Source organism: Dermacentor silvarum, chromosome 4 (genome assembly GCF_013339745.2).
Source record: "Dermacentor silvarum isolate Dsil-2018 chromosome 4, BIME_Dsil_1.4, whole genome shotgun sequence".
Taxonomy (NCBI): domain Eukaryota; kingdom Metazoa; phylum Arthropoda; class Arachnida; order Ixodida; family Ixodidae; genus Dermacentor; species Dermacentor silvarum.
The window spans coordinates 41,935,573-41,953,961 of NC_051157.2; the positions used below are offsets into that span (position 1 = coordinate 41,935,573).

The 18,389-nt window shown below is 42.9% G+C and overlaps 1 protein-coding gene across 1 annotated transcript; it reads right to left on the minus strand.

The window, feature by feature from the left end:
• Positions 1-2,064: 2,064 nt before the first annotated feature.
• LOC119449859 (alpha-N-acetylgalactosaminidase) lies at positions 2,065-16,143 on the minus strand. Its single transcript, XM_037713137.2, has 8 exons — positions 15,636-16,143; positions 15,373-15,547; positions 15,117-15,294; positions 14,930-15,027; positions 12,374-12,535; positions 11,634-11,831; positions 5,945-7,187; positions 2,065-5,681 (listed from the first exon to the last, which is right to left on the minus strand). The coding sequence occupies exons 1-7, from the start codon at positions 15,812-15,814 to the stop codon at positions 6,915-6,917; spliced, it is 1,263 nt and encodes a 420-aa protein (XP_037569065.1). The 5' UTR covers positions 15,815-16,143; the 3' UTR covers positions 2,065-5,681; positions 5,945-6,914.
• Positions 16,144-18,389: the final 2,246 nt, after the last annotated feature.

An 18,389-nucleotide genomic window follows, 5' to 3' on the forward strand; every position in this document is an offset into this window, starting at 1 on the left:
GCGACGAGGCTGTGCCCAAATGACACTTGCATGCAGTGATTGTAGTTCAAGAAAGTGTATTTTTTTCATTCAGTATGAATCATTTCAAGAAACATTTGCACCTTAACAGTCATCCTTAACTAGGCTCCCTAGAAACTTGCATATTATCCGAAATATAATATGGGGGATGCTGTTCGAGCACAAAAGTTTCACCCACATGAACTGCCATAAAAAAACTTAGTGATAATTTGTGTCGCAGTTCCACTATCCTCGGACAAGCATTTTGTTCAGTGAATTGACGAGTTTGCAGTTGTCTGGACATAGCCATTTTCCACTATTCATGGCACTTGCTAATAACTGCTCGTTATATGTACTAAGTGCAGGAACACTGACATTGTAAATATAAGTGCACCTTATTAGGTCTGTGAAAGCTTTCTAAACTGCATATAAGTGTGAGTTAAAGCTTTGGCCCCTAAATTCCAGAAAATGTACCAACTTTCCCTAATTTTTTCTGTCATTCTGATCGTGGCCCTGACTTGCACTTTTGAAGAAAGTCTACAGCTGCCTTCTTCAGGTGTTGCTGCAAAATTCACGATGTCAGAGCCATTTCAAATGGTTTAGGAGTCTATGCGAGGTACCACTCCTTTCCCACCTGATGACAAGAGCCAGTCAACAAGGTAGTACACAGATTATGGCAGTTATAAAACACTTTAATCAAATGATTGCACAGAAGTAAGGTCACTTTTGTGGCTACTAACACATTGCATTGGGTTTGTTGGTTTGACATGATGCAAACCAGTGCTATGGGACAGAGAGAGAACGGTGACAGGCAAAAAAGCTTTTTGTGCAAAATGGTATATACTGGGACACTGTTCTGAAGAGCTTTGAGCATAAGTCTTTTTCATTGTTTTCCTTCAGCACTCTGTGCAATGCAAGTATACTTCGCTCTGATGTGCTATGATTATTTGCATAGCGGATTTAGAGGGAAAGCAATCAATGAGAAGCACACCTTTCATTGTGCATTCTCTAATGCTGTAACATTTTCTTTGCCCTCTACACAACAGTGAATAGCAACAGAGTGCTACTATATGACCTGTATCCGTCTAGGTTGAGCAGTGTGACACATTGGAATTATATTACCACTTCATTTCATAGCAGTAAGGATTGTAACCTTCAATGTCCTTGCACAGTCATGAGCAAAAGTTTGGAGACCATGGCATCACCCCAAAATTTTACTTTCTTCCAACACAAGTCTATGACATGAAATTGCTTCAATACATTGCATTGGTCGAACACGTGCACCGTAGACTGTACCACTGGATTTCAGCCGGCATGCCCAGGCTGCGAAGAACATTTAAGTTTTGCTTGCGACTGTACATAAACTCCTTTAAAGGGGCTCTGAACCACCCCTCGGGCTTGGTGAAATAACATAGTTCGCGGGTAGCATACGCTGCTGTGAACATCTCGGCCAAGTTTTGCTGTCGTACACGGTGCATGGAGCTCGCAAGCGGAGCGCAAAGTCTCCTTTCTCTCAAACGCTCTCATTTCAACAGAAGCCATGGTCCTCACTCTTTTCTGTGTACTTTATTTCATTATAAAGCACATTCCCATATGCGGCTGCTATTGGTCACTGCAGTCGGCTACACTGCGACCGCGACGAGTCCACTGGCTATGCGCACTGCGGCTCGCTGAGGACAACCGCATTCGGCTTACATTTAGAGTGTTGTAGGCATCAAAATCGAAAGTCGTGGTGTCTACGTTACCATCCGAAATGAAATTTGAACCGTGCGCCACATTGACATTTCAAAGGCCAAAATTTGGCTGTGGCTTAACTCAGTTATGCCTGGGTGTGTGTAGCGAGAGGTACAGTTAATCTTGTTGTTTAGCTTGGTTTCTCTGCGGTCGTTGTGGCTCCACCCCACTCCGCCATAGCCTTCACAGTGCAAGGCGTTGAAGAAGGAATGGGAGCACTGCGGAGGCCGTGCTTGATTGCCAATAAATCCGCTTCTGCTGAACTCATTGAAGTACCTTTTATCGGCAAAGTTTTTCTGAAATAGCCTATTTTCACTTCAAACGCCTTTTCTCCACTTCGATAAAAAGTGGTTCAGGGCCCTTTTAAGGGGGGACGGGGACGTGGGTTGTAGAGACCAAAAAATCGCAAGGAATTGATTTTTGACAATTGTATTTTTGAAAATTACAGGTACTTTTGTACATATATACCCAATTTTATACTTATAAAATACTATTTTAGCCACAGTAACCTTTTATGCTAAATGTACAAGGTGAATCTGAGTCGAAGTTGACGCTGAAACTGCACTTTTTCTCAAAACATGTTTTGTGGTCACTTTATTAATTTGTTGGGAGTGATATCTAATGATCTAGAAAAACGAGCTAAATTCTTTTTTTCAGCAAAGCCCAGTCAGTATATCAGGTAGTGCTGGGAGCAGATTCTTAATTTCCTGCCCATATATTTTAGATTTGATTTGTTTTTTCTTTCAATAGTCGTAGTACAAACACTGCACTTCGATAATCTGCGGAATGACTAATTATGATTTGATTTGAAAACTGCTTCCAGCACTGCATTTATTGCATATTCTAGTATCTACCCATCCAATAATACTAGCTTTCTGCTGAGCAGTTTTTTTTTCATATGGTTGCCAGAAAAATAGAGTGGTAGCTCTATCTATCTCCTGAACTAACTGACCTACATGAAAAATTATTGCATATTTGAAATCAGCATGAAAAACTAAAGTCTGTATATTTATCATGCTTTGCCATAAAATGCAGGAAATATTTCAACAACCCTCGCTCGTTAAGTACTCGAAGATGAAGACTATCATTTATCACATGCCTAAGCTAGCAGCAACACATAAAATTCTTCGTAAGACAAAGAGTCAGGGAAAGGCAGGGAAAAAAAAAAACTGCCTAGAGTCAATATTTTGATAGGGAGACTTGTTTTCATCAAGCTCCATAATTCCCTTGTATGCCAACGTTTTATCACTTTAGATTTCTTCGTGATATTTTCAAGGAATGTCTTCACGAGGGTGGCACCATTGTTGGCTTCTAGACAGGAGCACAGATAACGGAAACATTGATAAGCAAGTTCAAACTAACATACATTTTTAACCTAAGAAATGAACACACTTATTGCCCATTAAGATACCATCAAAAAGTGCCAACACACCAACCTAATGCATCTTCTGTGCAACAAATATATTTTGCGCAACATTAAATGTACACTTAATGTGCGTAAAGTAGTTTCACAACAATGCAGAATTTGGAACAAAGAATACAGATGTGTGAAGAGAAGAGAAACACATCACACACATATGAAAACTATAAAAATGAGAGGAAAGTTGTCTAAAGCAGACATTGTAAATACATAGGAGATGCCAGTGATTCATACAGGTCCTGTGGGCCCTTTGAATGCATTACAAAATATCACAGTAGCCTGTTCTCCACACGGATTAATGTAGCACAAGGCACAAATGACCACGTAGACTGTGTGAGCATAGAAAAAGTTGTCTTGACGGCTGTCACAATAAAATTAACTCGCCACTTATGAGCAGCAATGTTGTGCACAGAAAAAGTTGGTGCTCCAATTACTGTCACAGTAAATGCAACCCACCACTTTACAGGGGGAAACGTTTACAATCCATCAAAAGGTGCACAGTTCCAACAATGTCTGACATGCTAAGTGAAACGTGCTACTGATACAACAAAAGTGCAAGGAACACAGGAGAAAATCACATTTCCTGCATTGTTTCGTCTAAGTCTTTGTTATTCCAGCAGTACATCAATTAGCCCTAATTTTAACTCTCCCGACATGCGCTATTGAGTATGTAGGTTATGTATATTTGCTGATTATGCAAGCATCAAGCAAACTGTATAGCTCCATGGCAATATGGTTTCAAGGCTGTGTCTGGTACATTCATTTCATATTTGCAGCGACAACTCCCTGATAGAACTAGTAGCGCACTAATAACAGAGCACTGCCACAGTCAGCCAAGGACCTTGTGTGCTTCATAATGCACTGTATTCATCTGAAAGGTTTTCTTGCTTGCATGCAGATTGCTTCGAATATATATGTATATATTTTTTTAATGTCTGCAATTGAAGCCAACTAAATAAAAAAATCGCATGTGGATGCGCACAGCTGACCACATTCGCATACCAAAGATAACATTTGTAACTGCAACTGTGAGTACAAAACGAACACTCCAAGCACAGCCTTAAAGGAGTACTTCTGCAAAATTTGTCTCAATTATATGGCGATATTAGATAGCCGTTGACCCATTAATTATGCTATGGAGCCTCGATTCCCCAAGAGCACAACAAATAATCATGCTACATTTTAGAGCGTCAAGCTTAAAACACACTCCTACGATACAGCGTAGCTTTGAACGTGAAAAAAGCAATCCAGCATATAAAATCTGTTGTGGCGGTCTCGTGGTACCAGATACCACTGACGTGTACACAGACACTATGACCCTGCTGCCAAAAGCCAAATCCATTCAGTACTTTATGGGACAAAAGGAGAGAGCATTTCCTCTGCATTTTCAAGTTAAGCAAACAATTGGACAGGCCATTATGGCAGCTGTTGGCGACAGTCATTCTATATACTTCAACCGCCGCACCGGCTGACTGGCGGGTGCGGTGTCTGTGTTACCACGTGACCACCACCATAGGTTTTGGTGATGTTATGAGTCGCCTTTCTCATGTCCACAGCCATGCAGCTCTTGACACTTGTTTTTAAAGGGTTGTATAAAGATGTAATTACTCCTGGCGCTCTCCAGGAATTGAGGCTTCGTGCAGTAATTATGGAGTCGACAGCTAACTAAAAAAGCAAAAGTAGGACACAAAATTTTCCTGTCAATAGTACTCATTTAGGAGTGCCGGGCCGCCAGGAGAGAGAGCACTGCTATTCAGCTGGCAGGCACATGGTCCACAAACAACTCTACCCAGTTTATGTAATGTACTGAGGTGTTGACCTGTATTGACTAAGACAAAGCAAGAGTGCATCCTTCCTTTTGCTTCTCGAACTTAGTTTTTGCTTAATCATAGAAAGCTATGCATGTTTCCAAATCACCTTATCTATCTGAAGCATAGCTCCTGCCATGGTCGCTATCATCTACGACAATTTGTCCTCAAATTCATGCAGTTCTCACACAGGGAGATATGTGATGTGCATGTGAAAAATTAATACTTGGAAGCTCTTCTGCTTTCATGTTTTTAAAAAAGAAACACTCCTTTTTCACTTCTGTAATGCCCTGCCACTCCTCAAGCACCTGCAAATGCTTTAAAAAAACTTGGAGGCAGTCGCACTTTTTCGATACATTCTCTGCATGATGTCAGAGGCATCGGCTTAACCATATTGCACCACATAACTAAACATGTTATCATGGGCATGTCTGCTTTGATTGATAACCTAATGGAAGCAATTGCATTCTGAATTATAGCGCAGTCATTGCGCAGTGCAAATCAACATGCCAGCACTGGACGACACCACACTGAAAACCATGTTGTTGATGCTTCATGGGGTCTTGAATAGTGTACCGTAGTGAAAGACGAGACCAGGTAAGCAACACAGAAATTACCTACATGTTCTTCTAATTTCCCCGAATTGAGCTTGGGTTAGACTACTTGCATTGCACCATGCTGTAAATGTGCTTAGAGAGCACCAGTCGCTTGTGCTGCTACACCTTTCTGTGGTGGTCACCCAAACCTCTACCATTCTACGTGGGAATGCTCCAAACCACCCGGCTTACCTAGAATACCCAACCCCTCCCCATCCCAGTGGGAAGCCGCTCTTTCCAGCACAGCCTTCGACGACCAGCGATGCCTGATCGACCGGGCCAGCCGGATAGCAGCAGCAAATGGGGCCCTGGACTGAGGACTCCACCCTCTGGGACTTCGTTCTTAAAACATAAAATAAAGTTTTCTACTACTACTACTACTGCTACACAAGTCACGTACAGTAGTTGTCTGTCACACAAAAGGCACAAAGAATCACAGTCGGCACATGAAAATCTCGTGCAGCCATACTGCTATTCACTTTCCGATATCATCACTCTAGTATTTGTTTATTGCAGGAAAATGCAGCACTGCATTAAAAAATTTATGGCACTGCGAGGATTGGTGCACTTTTCCAAGAGCCAGATTGCATGCGTTATCACTAAGGAATTCTGGTGATATCTAAAACCTTTGCAATTAATGTTAAGCTATAGTAACTGGAGCTTTTTGTCGCTACTATAGAGAGATTTTCAAGGTCCACTTAAAACAGTGCTACAACATTGAAAGTCAAGACTGCTTCAAAAGTGCAAGTATAACAAAACTTGGCATTTTTGCTAGCAGAAAGCAGTGAACATGCTTTAATGAGGCACAGCGGCTGGCAATAGAATGGACTTCAATGAGTTAGAAGCTTCTTAAACAGTCAAAAGTCTATTAATACAGCCTGCATCATTGCAAACCACAACACGCATTGACAAAACTGGTCCACAGTTCCATATGTGATGTACTTTGAATAATTCTTAAGGCACCGAGCTGTGCAGAGGTCACCAACATGCAGTAACAACTGTGATAACGGGGAAATGTCTGTATACAAAGAGAAGAGCTAACCCCCTTCGTTAATGTAGACTGGATTATGATATGTGCAACAATATCCACAAAAAATGAGACATGATATTCATGCAACAAAAACAACAGGACAACAGAGTCTCTTGCATCGAAGCCATTCTACCTCTGCTCGCTGTGGTGCTCGCTGTGGTGCAGATGCAAGAATGCAAATACTTCTTCTGTTGCAGATGAACGCACTCGTGCAGAGCTGTTCAATGTTCCTACAACATGCAGCATTTTTTATCTGATGGCCACCTTTGGTGCTTGTGAAAAATGTTACAACAAAAACTTGAACACCGGCCACTGTGGGACCTTGACACTCAACTGCTGTTGGGCACAGCCTTGAGTAGGACGACACCCGTGGATTGAACGCTTGCTTCATGCCGATTGTGTGGCAAGTAAGTGCCCAGGTCCTGCATGGCAATGACATTCCGGAACCAGTAGCCCTTTGTGTGGTTCAAGCCAAGCTGATCCAGTGGCAGCCACACTTGGGCAGAGTATGATGTGTTGTGGTTGATAACGGCGATGGCGTACGAGTGCATGCCCTCTACCAGAGGTGTTATGGGCCTCAGCCAGACGCTGACATCCTTGTCCTGCAAGACAATCGGTGACCTTCAGAACACCAAGCAACATACATCGATTCAAGGGGATATTAAGGACAAACTATACAAGGCCTAGACTGGTGGGTATCACTGTGGACCTCTCACAACATTGTAGGGCAGCTGCTGAAGGTCCCGGCCACGGCGGCCGCATTTCGATGGGGGCGAAATGCGAAAACACCCGTATACTTAGATTTAGGTGCACGTTAAAGAACCCCAGGTGGTCCAAATTTCCGGAGTCCCCCACTACGGCGTGCCTCATAATTAGATCATGGTTTTGGCACGTAAAACCCCACAATTTAATTTTAATTTTCAGCTGCTGAAGGTTTTGAAAAGTAATCACTGTACTGTATTTATTGCAAATGCATTCCTCCAGTACACTGTTTTATTTAATATACAGGTGAATGTAGATATAAAAATCATGGTTATAACAAAGAAAAACTAAAATTCATGTTTTTTTTTGTTTTTTTTGCCGATATTAATGTGTGCTTAAAATGAATATTGAATACAACAAAGGAATTTTCGTGTAGGAGGTGCATTCAGTATAATGTTGCTTGACTGAAACTGAAAGCAAACGGCACGGCACAGTGCCATTATAGGTGATGTGATGAAATCACTAATAGTATCGGCAGAGATATTGTGCACGCAGTATTAACTGCCTCATAAGCCTTTTTTCATTTACCTCATATCGTCTGATAGTCGAAAGCATGAGAGCTCCAGTAGCGCACCCAGGATCTGTGCCAGGGGGGGGGGGTGAATTTTTGTGCGTGTGTGGGGGGGGAGCATGCGCAAGTATTACGAGTGTGCAGACGATTGCGCGCCTAACATCTTAGTAGCAGTACTCAAAGGCGAAACGAAAGAAAAGGGGTCAAACTGCATGGCAACCCCTTAAAAGGCGAAAATTGCATATTTTTCCCGCCTAGAGCTACTTCAATGGACTTCAACATAAAGCCATTTAGCACGCGTTTGGCCCTCCTTGAATTTAGGAGTAAATGAATAAATACAAGACAGTGATAGAGTGTTTTTGTTAAGCAGGAAAATTTTACCTCAAGCCACCTCCTGAATTGTAATGACAATGTAATCAGAGCAATGAAGGTAAACGTTGGACTGGTGGGGCTCGAGGCGCAGGGAGAGGGGGGTAACTTGGCCTCAGGGGGGCAGGTTAGAATCCCCGAACTCCCCCCCCCCCCCCCCCCCCGTCGGTGTGCCACTGGAGATCTCCTTGGAAGTTTCGGAGTGTAGCAGTGCCGAATTACTGAGCGGCAAGTAACAGACGGAGAGTGCTTATAATGCACTAGGTGCAGGCATGGTGGCTAACTTTCCAATTTATTTCCATGGTAACAAAACACCAAACGGATGTGCAATTCAACATAAATGCAAAACATGCAATGAAAGATTCTATATATGTGAACTACGGTGATAAATCTAACACTTGCCTTTAGGAAAGAAAGATTGACTTAGTAGATAAATGTCAACTGAAGGATGAATTTTCCCAATTCAATTCCACTTAACCAAGAAGCGACATGAATTCACCGAGTAAAGTCGCAGCTCATTTATTTCGTGGCAGGTTTAGTGCATTTCTCAGCAGGAAAATGCTATATAAATGTTGCAAGGACATTATTTTTTAATGCAATATGAAGCATCTATTGCTTTAGTAATCAATGAATAACCAGCCTCATAAAATTGCTGTCAAAATATTTGGTGTCACAGGAAACTGCTTTCAAAGTTCTAAGATAGCATTGCACCAATCTTTCATTTTACGCTGCTTTATGCTTTAGGCAAAGGTGACGTGACTGCAATTATACATGTGAGACCTACCAACCTAACTTAATATTTTTCCTAAATTTATTTTTAGACAGCTGAAACAAACTCTGCAAACTTGCACCCACATTCGGGCAGTTTACTGCTATAACCACCCATTTTGCTGAAACAGCAAAATAAATCCTGTTTCTTTAAAAGGACTGTCTACTGCTCGGAACATGTCTTTGGATTATGGTGCGAATGAGAAGATTGTGCGTCATCTTGACGGAAACGCCGATGCCTGTATCCCATGAACAACGAAATATATTTTTAATTTGTCTCTGAAAGTGCTGCAAGAATGAAATGTGGTGTCGCTCGATGGTGAAACTGTGCAACCAATTTGTGGGCCGTCACGTAACCAAAAAGGTGTGCAGAGAGAGGTATTTTGCTAGTATACAATATTCTATTGTCTGATATCGTATTTAATGGTTTTCTGCTAACTTTTATTTGCGTGAGAGAGTAATTTCTTTCACTTCCAGCCAGTGTTGAAAAGAGGCGCCGCGCTGGTGCAAAGAAACTGAGTCAAGATGAAGGGAGTGGGGCATTGATGTATGGCCTCCGAGATTACCATCATGTTCAGTAATCAGTGTTCAGTAATCAGTGTTCAGTAATCAGTGGAATGTTTAAATACCATTCCATAAACCTCGCAACGACTTAGTTTACGAGAAAATTGCATCTGAAGGGTCCGAATACGTTTTTGGCAATTCCAATCTCCCGCCACGCCAACCAGGTGACGTTGCATACGCCATCACTGCCCTTCGCTGCCGTTGGTGAGTAATACGGCGCCTGACAGATGGCGGTACGATGCGCCGCTGCAGCTGCTTTTGGTCAAGCGAACAGTCCACGCCATGCAACGTTCACGCAACATCGCATGGAAGTGGAATTATCCGCTACTTGCAGTTTGTGCGAGTTTTGTGACTCAGCAAAACCAGCGCAGCACTATGAGATAACAGAACTACTTAAAAGCGAAAGCACAGGCAGCACAGAGTCAAGCGAAAACGAAACCTTTCGACCGCCCATGTCGTTGTCAACAGTGTAATGTCAATGAGTTCTTTTTCTAAAAAATGAAATAGAACTGGTCAAGTAGCACTTTCTTTTGTCGTATAATACAATACAATGATGTTTTTATAATGAGTGGATCAGCACTAGTGACTGAATTTAAATGAGGAGTGCCTTCATCATCGGGCAAGTACTTCAATGTTCCGGGGGAGTCTCTAATCGTGTCCTGCATTTACCCCAATTTCTCGAATACTAAGGCTCTGTTCGTGATAATATTGACACCTTAGAGATATTCGAGCACTAATCCATCACTTTAGCTTGACTTAGTACTTGCCTTTAGTGTCCCTTTAAAGGTTATGTCTAAATATTAATCGTAGTGCCCATTTCCGAGGGATGAGCTTGATGAATAAAAGTTAAAAAATCTATAAAATTATGCCACACTCCTCCCAAGTTAGCATCAATACATTCACCTAATTTTTCAATATCTACTGTTGTAAAATCTGTGCTACATGAAATTTGTTATTTTAGTCAATACTGAAAAAGCAGCACCTAAGTTCATTCAGCTACTACCATAGAGTTTCTAAATAAAAAACCTAGAGGGAAAAGTGGCGCTAGTGTCTACGGGGGTTCTCCTGAACGTCGCCTCAACCTACATGGGAATGATGGGAAGTACAGGCTTCGGATTGACTTCTGTCTTGAAACTGGTGGCGTTTGCATGCGGCGCAGTAAACGAAGCTGTATTAAAACATTTTCGTGCAAAAATTAATTTTATTTATGTTGTGTTTTATATAATGCATAATACATTGAATAAAGTTTGTATGACTTTGAGATTGAAGCATGGTTTACCACCAGGGTATGCATCGTTCTGACTGATTTAGCGCCATTGAATAATTATTTATTTACTTTCACAACAGCAATAATAACCGTGCATGTGCTTATATAAAAAATACTCATCAAATATTTGTGGGAATAAAAATTTTGTATTATGAGAAAGTGTTGCGCCTTTGAGAGAAATGTTACAAGTGTCGTCTGCTACTACGCCTGCTCGCTGCGAACGCGGGGAAAGTTAACTTTTCTCGCAGACGCACTTGCGTCTGCACAGACGCACTTGCGAACTCTCTCACTCTTTCGAAAGGCTGCATCGGCTGTCACGATTGATGAACGTCTTCGAGTACTTTTAAACACATCTGCTGCAGTGCTATCTTGGACGCTTGTGGCCTCTTACGAGCATGCTTCACTATATTTTATGTTGACGTACCGCTTCTTCTGAAGTGCGCGCCAGCAACTGTTATGTCGTGGCTTTGCGCTTACCCGTTTTGCGACAGCAGACTACAGCCAGGAAGCAGCAACCTTTCCTACCACAAGTAAGTTTGTGTTCTACGGATTGTAGCAACTGCGCTTGGAGCAAAACTAGCGAAACCAAAACTGACAAAAAAATACCTGTAGACTAGTTCGCCAGTCAACAGAATACCAATCCGTAGCCTGTACTTCCCATCGTTCCCATGACAGTTGAACGATCGCAGCGCCACATTGCCCTCTAGTTATAGTAATATGAAACTCTATGGCTACTAATTAGTCAATAAGGTTGCTCAGGAAATATAAAAATCCATATAGAAAACTCGTAACAGGCAAGCAACTGACCATGAAGGCTCGTTTGCCTTGAATGCCAAGTGGGTCCTGGTTTATGGCAATTATTTCCTTGTGCTGCAGTAGCTTCTTAGCTGCTTCTGGGATCTTCCTTAGGTCATTTGACATCAGCAACGGACTGGCAAGGATAGCCCACAATGCCATCTGAACCTCTGCTTGCTCTTGTGTTAGCCTGAAGTTGCCTATCATAAGCTGGAAAAGAGTACATGCTATATGTTAACTTACTAAGTATTACAGAGTTACCAATATAGTGCATTCACAACAATAATTAGCGATTCTACCAGATTTGCATGTTATTCCAGCAGAATTACGATAAATTAATATACTAAGCACAACATTCAATGTTTTACGGAACTGTTCCAGTACATCTTATTTCGTAGAACATTGAGCATTTTTTCAAACACATTTACTGAGGATTTTTTCATCAGTATAAGGAAATGCCACATTTATGTGTCTCTAAAGGCTGTCATAATGCGCAACTCATAACTAACACTTCTTAAAAGCCTGTTTTTCTATACTCGGTCATGTTTCTTGATGAATTATTATCAGATTCATGAAATTGATTTATCGATTCAAGTATATTTTAAATGATGTTTTAGAAATATTTCTGCAAAAAAAGGATAGCACTACTGTCTACTCATTTACCAACAAGCAGTTAACAACACTACTGTGCTCATGGCAACATAATTTTCATTTCTAACTAACATTATTACCATATCTGACTACTATATTACCATATCTGCATCATTCCAATGGCCTGGACCAGCATACTTGGCGAAGACTTCCTGGTTATCTCCAAAAAAATTTATAACTGACTCGATCATGAACCAACTGTCACGTATGTCATGGTAGTTCCTCCAGAGGTTGCAGTCTTTCTCCAACTGAGGAAAGTTTGGCTGTTAAAGAGACAATGTGTTCTGAAGTTACTTATGTGTGGCAACAGTATGCAAATAGGTTTTAATACTAAACAATGAGCCAAACAGAGTGGGCATAATCAATATGACTTCAAAAACAAACTTTGATAACACCACCAAAAGATAGGCAACAGCTTGCATCCAATTACTTTCGAGAACATCCCATCTAATTTACCCTAGTGTTGTCTTTCTCGAATCTACAATTATGCAACTGTGGGAACCACTGCTAGTGCGTCTTGATGGCCAAAATGGGAGGAACTGCATTCTTAGCTCTCGCTGTGCTTGCAAACTTCATTCAGTTTTGTGAGACCAATCCTATCAAAAGGTTCTTGTAAAGCTGCAGAGCGTGTTACCAGCATAAGCAAACACTAGTTTGCACCTACTTCATTTTGTGGTATGGTGCCCAGAATAATGTCCCAAAGAGGCCTTGGAATTTGGATCAGGTCAACATATGAGCAATATCCCTGGAGGTGTCAACATAATGTTCGTACCTATTGTGGATCTATGCTGTTACTTGTACTTTATCAAGCTGACATTTTGTACACAAAATTTAATAAATGTATGTTGTGTGAGCAGCACCTGTGACTTGTTTTGTTTTCAATAGCATGCTTCTTTGTGGTCAACTTGTGCTATATGCTGATGGTTTCCAAAGCACTGTCAGTTTGCTGAATGCTTTTGACACCCTACACACTTCTTCAATTCAATTCAATTTATTCACAACACACATACAAAGTTGTGTTGAAGGTTCCCCTGGCAAAAAAAGCTGTAAGCATACAGCTTGATGGAGGACAGGGGGGCCAATAATCGGCAGTAGTGTCAATGCATTGGTAATAGCATTAAATGACAATACATGAAGACACATCAATAAAACCCTATACCTATACTATAAGCAACAGTCACAACAATAAATATCTACACCTACACTATAAGCGATACATTAATATATATACTATGCATATCAAGATATGCAAATACATGCACTACATACTAGATGCACTAATTCACCCAGAACACACCAGAGTAGAACCTCTATACATAATGAACATAGATATAATGAATAATCGGATACATCGTAGTAAATAAAAAATGTTTCTTGCCAATATCAAGATGTAATGAGTATATGCTTATAACAAACACTGCATATAACGACGCTATTTTTGTGTCATATTCCACTTCATTATAACAAGGTTCAACTGTAGTACGCAGTGCCCATTACAAAACAGTAGAGCACCCAGGATCTCTGCCAGAGGGGGGGGGGGGGGGTGACAGTTTGCCAATACCATCTAAACAGCACTAATTTCAATTTCTTCACAGGAAATTGTCAAAAAATGCGCTTTTTGCGAGTGTGCAGACGATTGTGCGTCTTACATCTTAGTTGCAGTACTCAAATGCGCAAGGAAGAAAGAAGGAAAAGGGGTTAAACAAAAGGGGGGGTTAAGTCGGCCTCAGGGGGGGGGGGTTACAACCCCCGACCCCCCCCCCCCCCCCCCGGTCGTTGCGCCACTGTTACAAAATCCTCGGGTAAATCAGTGTAACAGCTAAAGGAGCCAAACATAGTTTCCAGCACAGATTTACTTGTCTTTTTTTTTTTCCCCTCTCTCTCTAGCTCTCTATTTTATCTTTGTGGCACACAAAGCTATCACATTAATGCTTATGCTGCTGCGATCATGTCTTCTTTTACTGAATGATCCGAGGACATTTACTCGAGACAATGCATCTAATGAAATGTTCCTCACGAAGTGCATTCTGGATGGTTCTGACTTTTATGATCTTGCACACAAATTGCTTTGTGAAAATGGGCTCATCTTCTTCACTGATAATTAAGATAGTATTAAGATAATTTTAGAGGGAGCGGTAGATGCCACCAGTGACATCGAACCAAGAGATTGGATAATAATAAGAGATGAAGACTTGGAGAGTTGGAGATGTGGGGTGCAGCTGTGCAACTGCAGAGTCAATTCAGGATGTACTTGTGACGATGGAATTTCCAAGAAAAGAACAGGGAGTGGATGTGCTAGTAGTCTAACAGAAGTGCAACCCCGATTCAATACCAGTGAACCATAATACAGTCCAGTCTGCAATGTACTAAAGAGCTTTGTCACTCAGTTTCAAAGGATAAGCCCGACCATAAACGTTGGATTACCGAATCTCTTTTTATTGACCAAAAAAAAAAAAGAATTGATCATATTTCATTCAAATTGCTGCATCGTGCTTTGGGCTAGTCAAGGAACCTGGTTTTACAAAAACGCAGTAGAGTTTTGCGGTCATTAATATCGAAAAATTAATTTAAAAAAAGGTCGAGACAGTAACGCAAAGTCGCAATCATGCACGAAAGAAAAACAATCAAACAAATAAACAAGCAAACAAAAAGCGTACCTCAACTTTGTTAAGAAACAAATCATAATACGGCCAGCTGCAGGAGTACACAATCGGACGGTTCGTCTTGTTCAGGTACTCAGAAAATCTTGTGTAACCTGAGGAGTGAAACGTTGAGAATGTTGCTGCTACATGTACGGCATATACGTAAACAAAACACGTATTCGAGAGACGATGACGGGATTACCTTTACTCTGCTGCTTTGCCGACGTGTGACACCCGTCCACCTTGAGGTAGTCTATCTTCCACGAGGCGAACCTCTCGGCATCTTTCTCCATATCGGTATCCTCAGTGCCAGGAAACCCCATACAGGTGGAATGCCCGTAGTTTGTATACATGCCGAACTTCAGACCTTTACTGTGAATCTATATGTAAACAGAATCAAATTATTTCAAGATCTACCAACATCGTCTTGGGTTGCAAAGAAAAAATATTTCACTCACATAGTCTGCTAGAAAGTTCAATCCACGGGGGAATCTTTCCAAATCTGCCATCAGGTAGCCATCGCTAGTTCGTTGTCGTTCGGACCAACAGTCGTCGATGATGAGGTAAACATATCCAGCGTCTCGATATCCATCTTCAGCGAGATGATCTGCCATCTTCATAAACAGCTTCTCACTACGTAAGCAAACAGCGGCAGTAAAAAAAAACGAGCTTAGTTTCTTCGTTGACCTAGCTGATTCAAACGAGAGAAATGAATAATTACCTTAAACAATTGTCCGGATCCTTGTAGCAGTCGATATTGCACCGAAACCTCTCCCATGACATCCATCCCATCGGCGGAGTTAACGCCAGTCCATTGTCAAGGCACTTTGCTGGCTCGATGAGAAAAGCTAGAAGCACGACGAGTGGAAACCTACGTGTTCTAAACAAGGGCGTCTGCATTTCTACATGCAATAAGCACACTTCCAACAACTTTCTACTCCGCTTTGGCAGTTTCCGAGAGTGGCAGACATCAGCATCAGCTGCTCGTCGTCCTTCCAAAAGTTGATAAAGCAAAAACACAAAACGCAACGCAGGAGTCGCATCAGTTTAGCATGTGATCGAACTGCTCGCTCGGTTAACTTTCACAACACGGTGGCGTTGAGCAGCTGAGCATAATTCGCTTGTTTTGCCGACGCGTTTCCAGACATTTTGAGTTTGCCCAGAGGTCGCCACATGCATGTTCATGGAGAATAAAAAGGGCGCTACTGTACGACTGTACTTTTACAAAAGAATGCCGAAGAGTTCGTACTGTAAAAACAAAAAGAACTTTTTTTTTTTTTACGAATATCTTTTTTTTTTTTGCTCTTTTGTGGTCGGGACCCATGGTCGGACTCGTCGGACTTTGCCGATTTTTTATTCTATGTTTTCACTACAGTGCCTAGATTAAGTATATTCTAGGCACTACTTTTACTGCCGGTGTTATAGTGAGAAACTCTATGGCCGGTGCAAAGAGCCATTGTGAGAAACTCCATGCAAAGGTCGCGTGCTCTCGCGACCTTCGACGTTCGATTCGCCTGCACCGCCTGAACCAGTTCACGAGGTGCTGCACCCTGCCATCGTTTCAGCGGTGCAGCAATGGTGCCCGCTGAACCACGCCGTTCGTTTCAAGAGGTGCAGGAAAAGTGCAGGGCTGGTTCATGATTTTGCTGCACCCACTCCACTGTCGGTGCCGCCTTGGTGCAGGCGTACCAGGTGCGAAGCAGCAGCGCAGCAGACGACGCAGCACACGGGCGCGAGCGCCGTTAAAACCCCGCTTATTCACGTCGGATGTATCTACGCAAGTGTGGCGTTTATTTACGCCCCAGAAGGCGATCATACCTGCAGTTCCGGACCTCTTAAACTTACGCACTCCATGCACATTAGTCGGACATAATATAACGCCTGTACCGCGTTTGCACCTTGGCATTCGTTTCCAGTGCCGCACTGTGCCTGCACCGCAGAAATCGATCTGCACAATTTCTGAACTTCTCGTGAACCGCCGTGAACTGGTTCACAGTGGTGCAGGCGAATCGAACGGGTTCGACGTCGCATGCTCGTCGCCGAATAGACGCAAGCGCTGTAGCACCAGAGATCTGGGGCGTCTTAAAATCTTTACTGTGGCGGAGCTCTCAGGTACATTCGATTCGCTTGCACCACTACCGCCACTACCAGCAAAGTTGGTTCTTTATTCTATGCTACCAGTTCACGGCGGTTCACGAGAAATTCAGAAATTGTGCAGCTCGATTTCTGCGGTGCAGGCACAGCGCGACACTCGAAACGAATGCCAAGGCAGAGTGCCTCCTCTGGCCAAGGTGCAAGCGCGGTGCAGGCGTTATGTTTCGTCCGACTAATGTGCACGAAGTGCACAAGTTTGAGAGGTCCTGAACTGCAGGTGTGATCGGCTTCTGGGGCGTAAATACACAACACACTTGCGTAGACACATCAGAGGTGCGTAAGCGGGGTTTTAACGGCGCCCGCGCCCCTGTGCTGCGTCGTCTGCTGCGCACCTTTACGCCTGCGCCAAGCCAGCACCGACAGCGGAGTGGGTGCAGCAAAATCATGAACCAGCCGACCAGCCCAACGACTCCTGACCAGCCCTGCACCTTTTTGAAACAAACGGCGCGGTTCAGTGAACGCCATTGTTGCACCGCTGAAACGAATGCGTTGGTTAACAGCTCTGTTCTCTCCGGAATTACGCAATGAATTAATGTTATAGAGCAGGGGCGAGTGCGGGGGGGGGGGGGGGGGGGGGGGGGGGGGGGGGGGAGCGGGCAAGCGTCTGCTTTCCTCTACATGACGTGTTCGATAATAAATATCGGTAGTTTAAGCAGACTCTATACATGTATATCAGAGACATGGGACCCCCCTCGCGTGTGCTTGTGACGAAATTAAGTAAAACGTAAAGTAAGCTCAGAAAAATACAGTAAGTACCACAGGTACAGTGGGCGTTTGGAGCAACGGTCTCTCATCGCGCCAATGAATGGACCAGTCTTCGAAAACGCATCATTGAGACGACCCGCCCGATCGGAGAAGACGTCATTAATTGTTAATCTCCGTTAAGCGTAGATGACGTCGTCCTCGTCGGGGCGAAGTGCGTTTCACAAGTCAAGGACGGCTATACACATGAAAATGCACGTGTGACCAGGCTATATACCTACTCCCATGCAATAGCTTGTTCGCTGCGTCTTTGCGCTAGAAAACTTAAATACGCGCAAGACCGCGTAACGCTTTTAAATGCAGAGCATTTCTTTAACTCACATGTAGCGTGCGCCGTCCGTCCGCAACAGCTCGAGCGCAGGTGCGCCCTCTCCCCCACTCCTCCTCTCCCGCATCACGCTTGCAGCACATGTGCAGCGCGCGAAGCGTCGTAGTCATAGAGTTTCTAAATAGTAATATGAAACTCTATGGTCGTAGTTGAGTCGCGCTCCGACGCTGCAAGCACCGTAGCAATAAAACCCCTATATATAAAAAGTAGCGCCATTCTTAGATCTTGCCG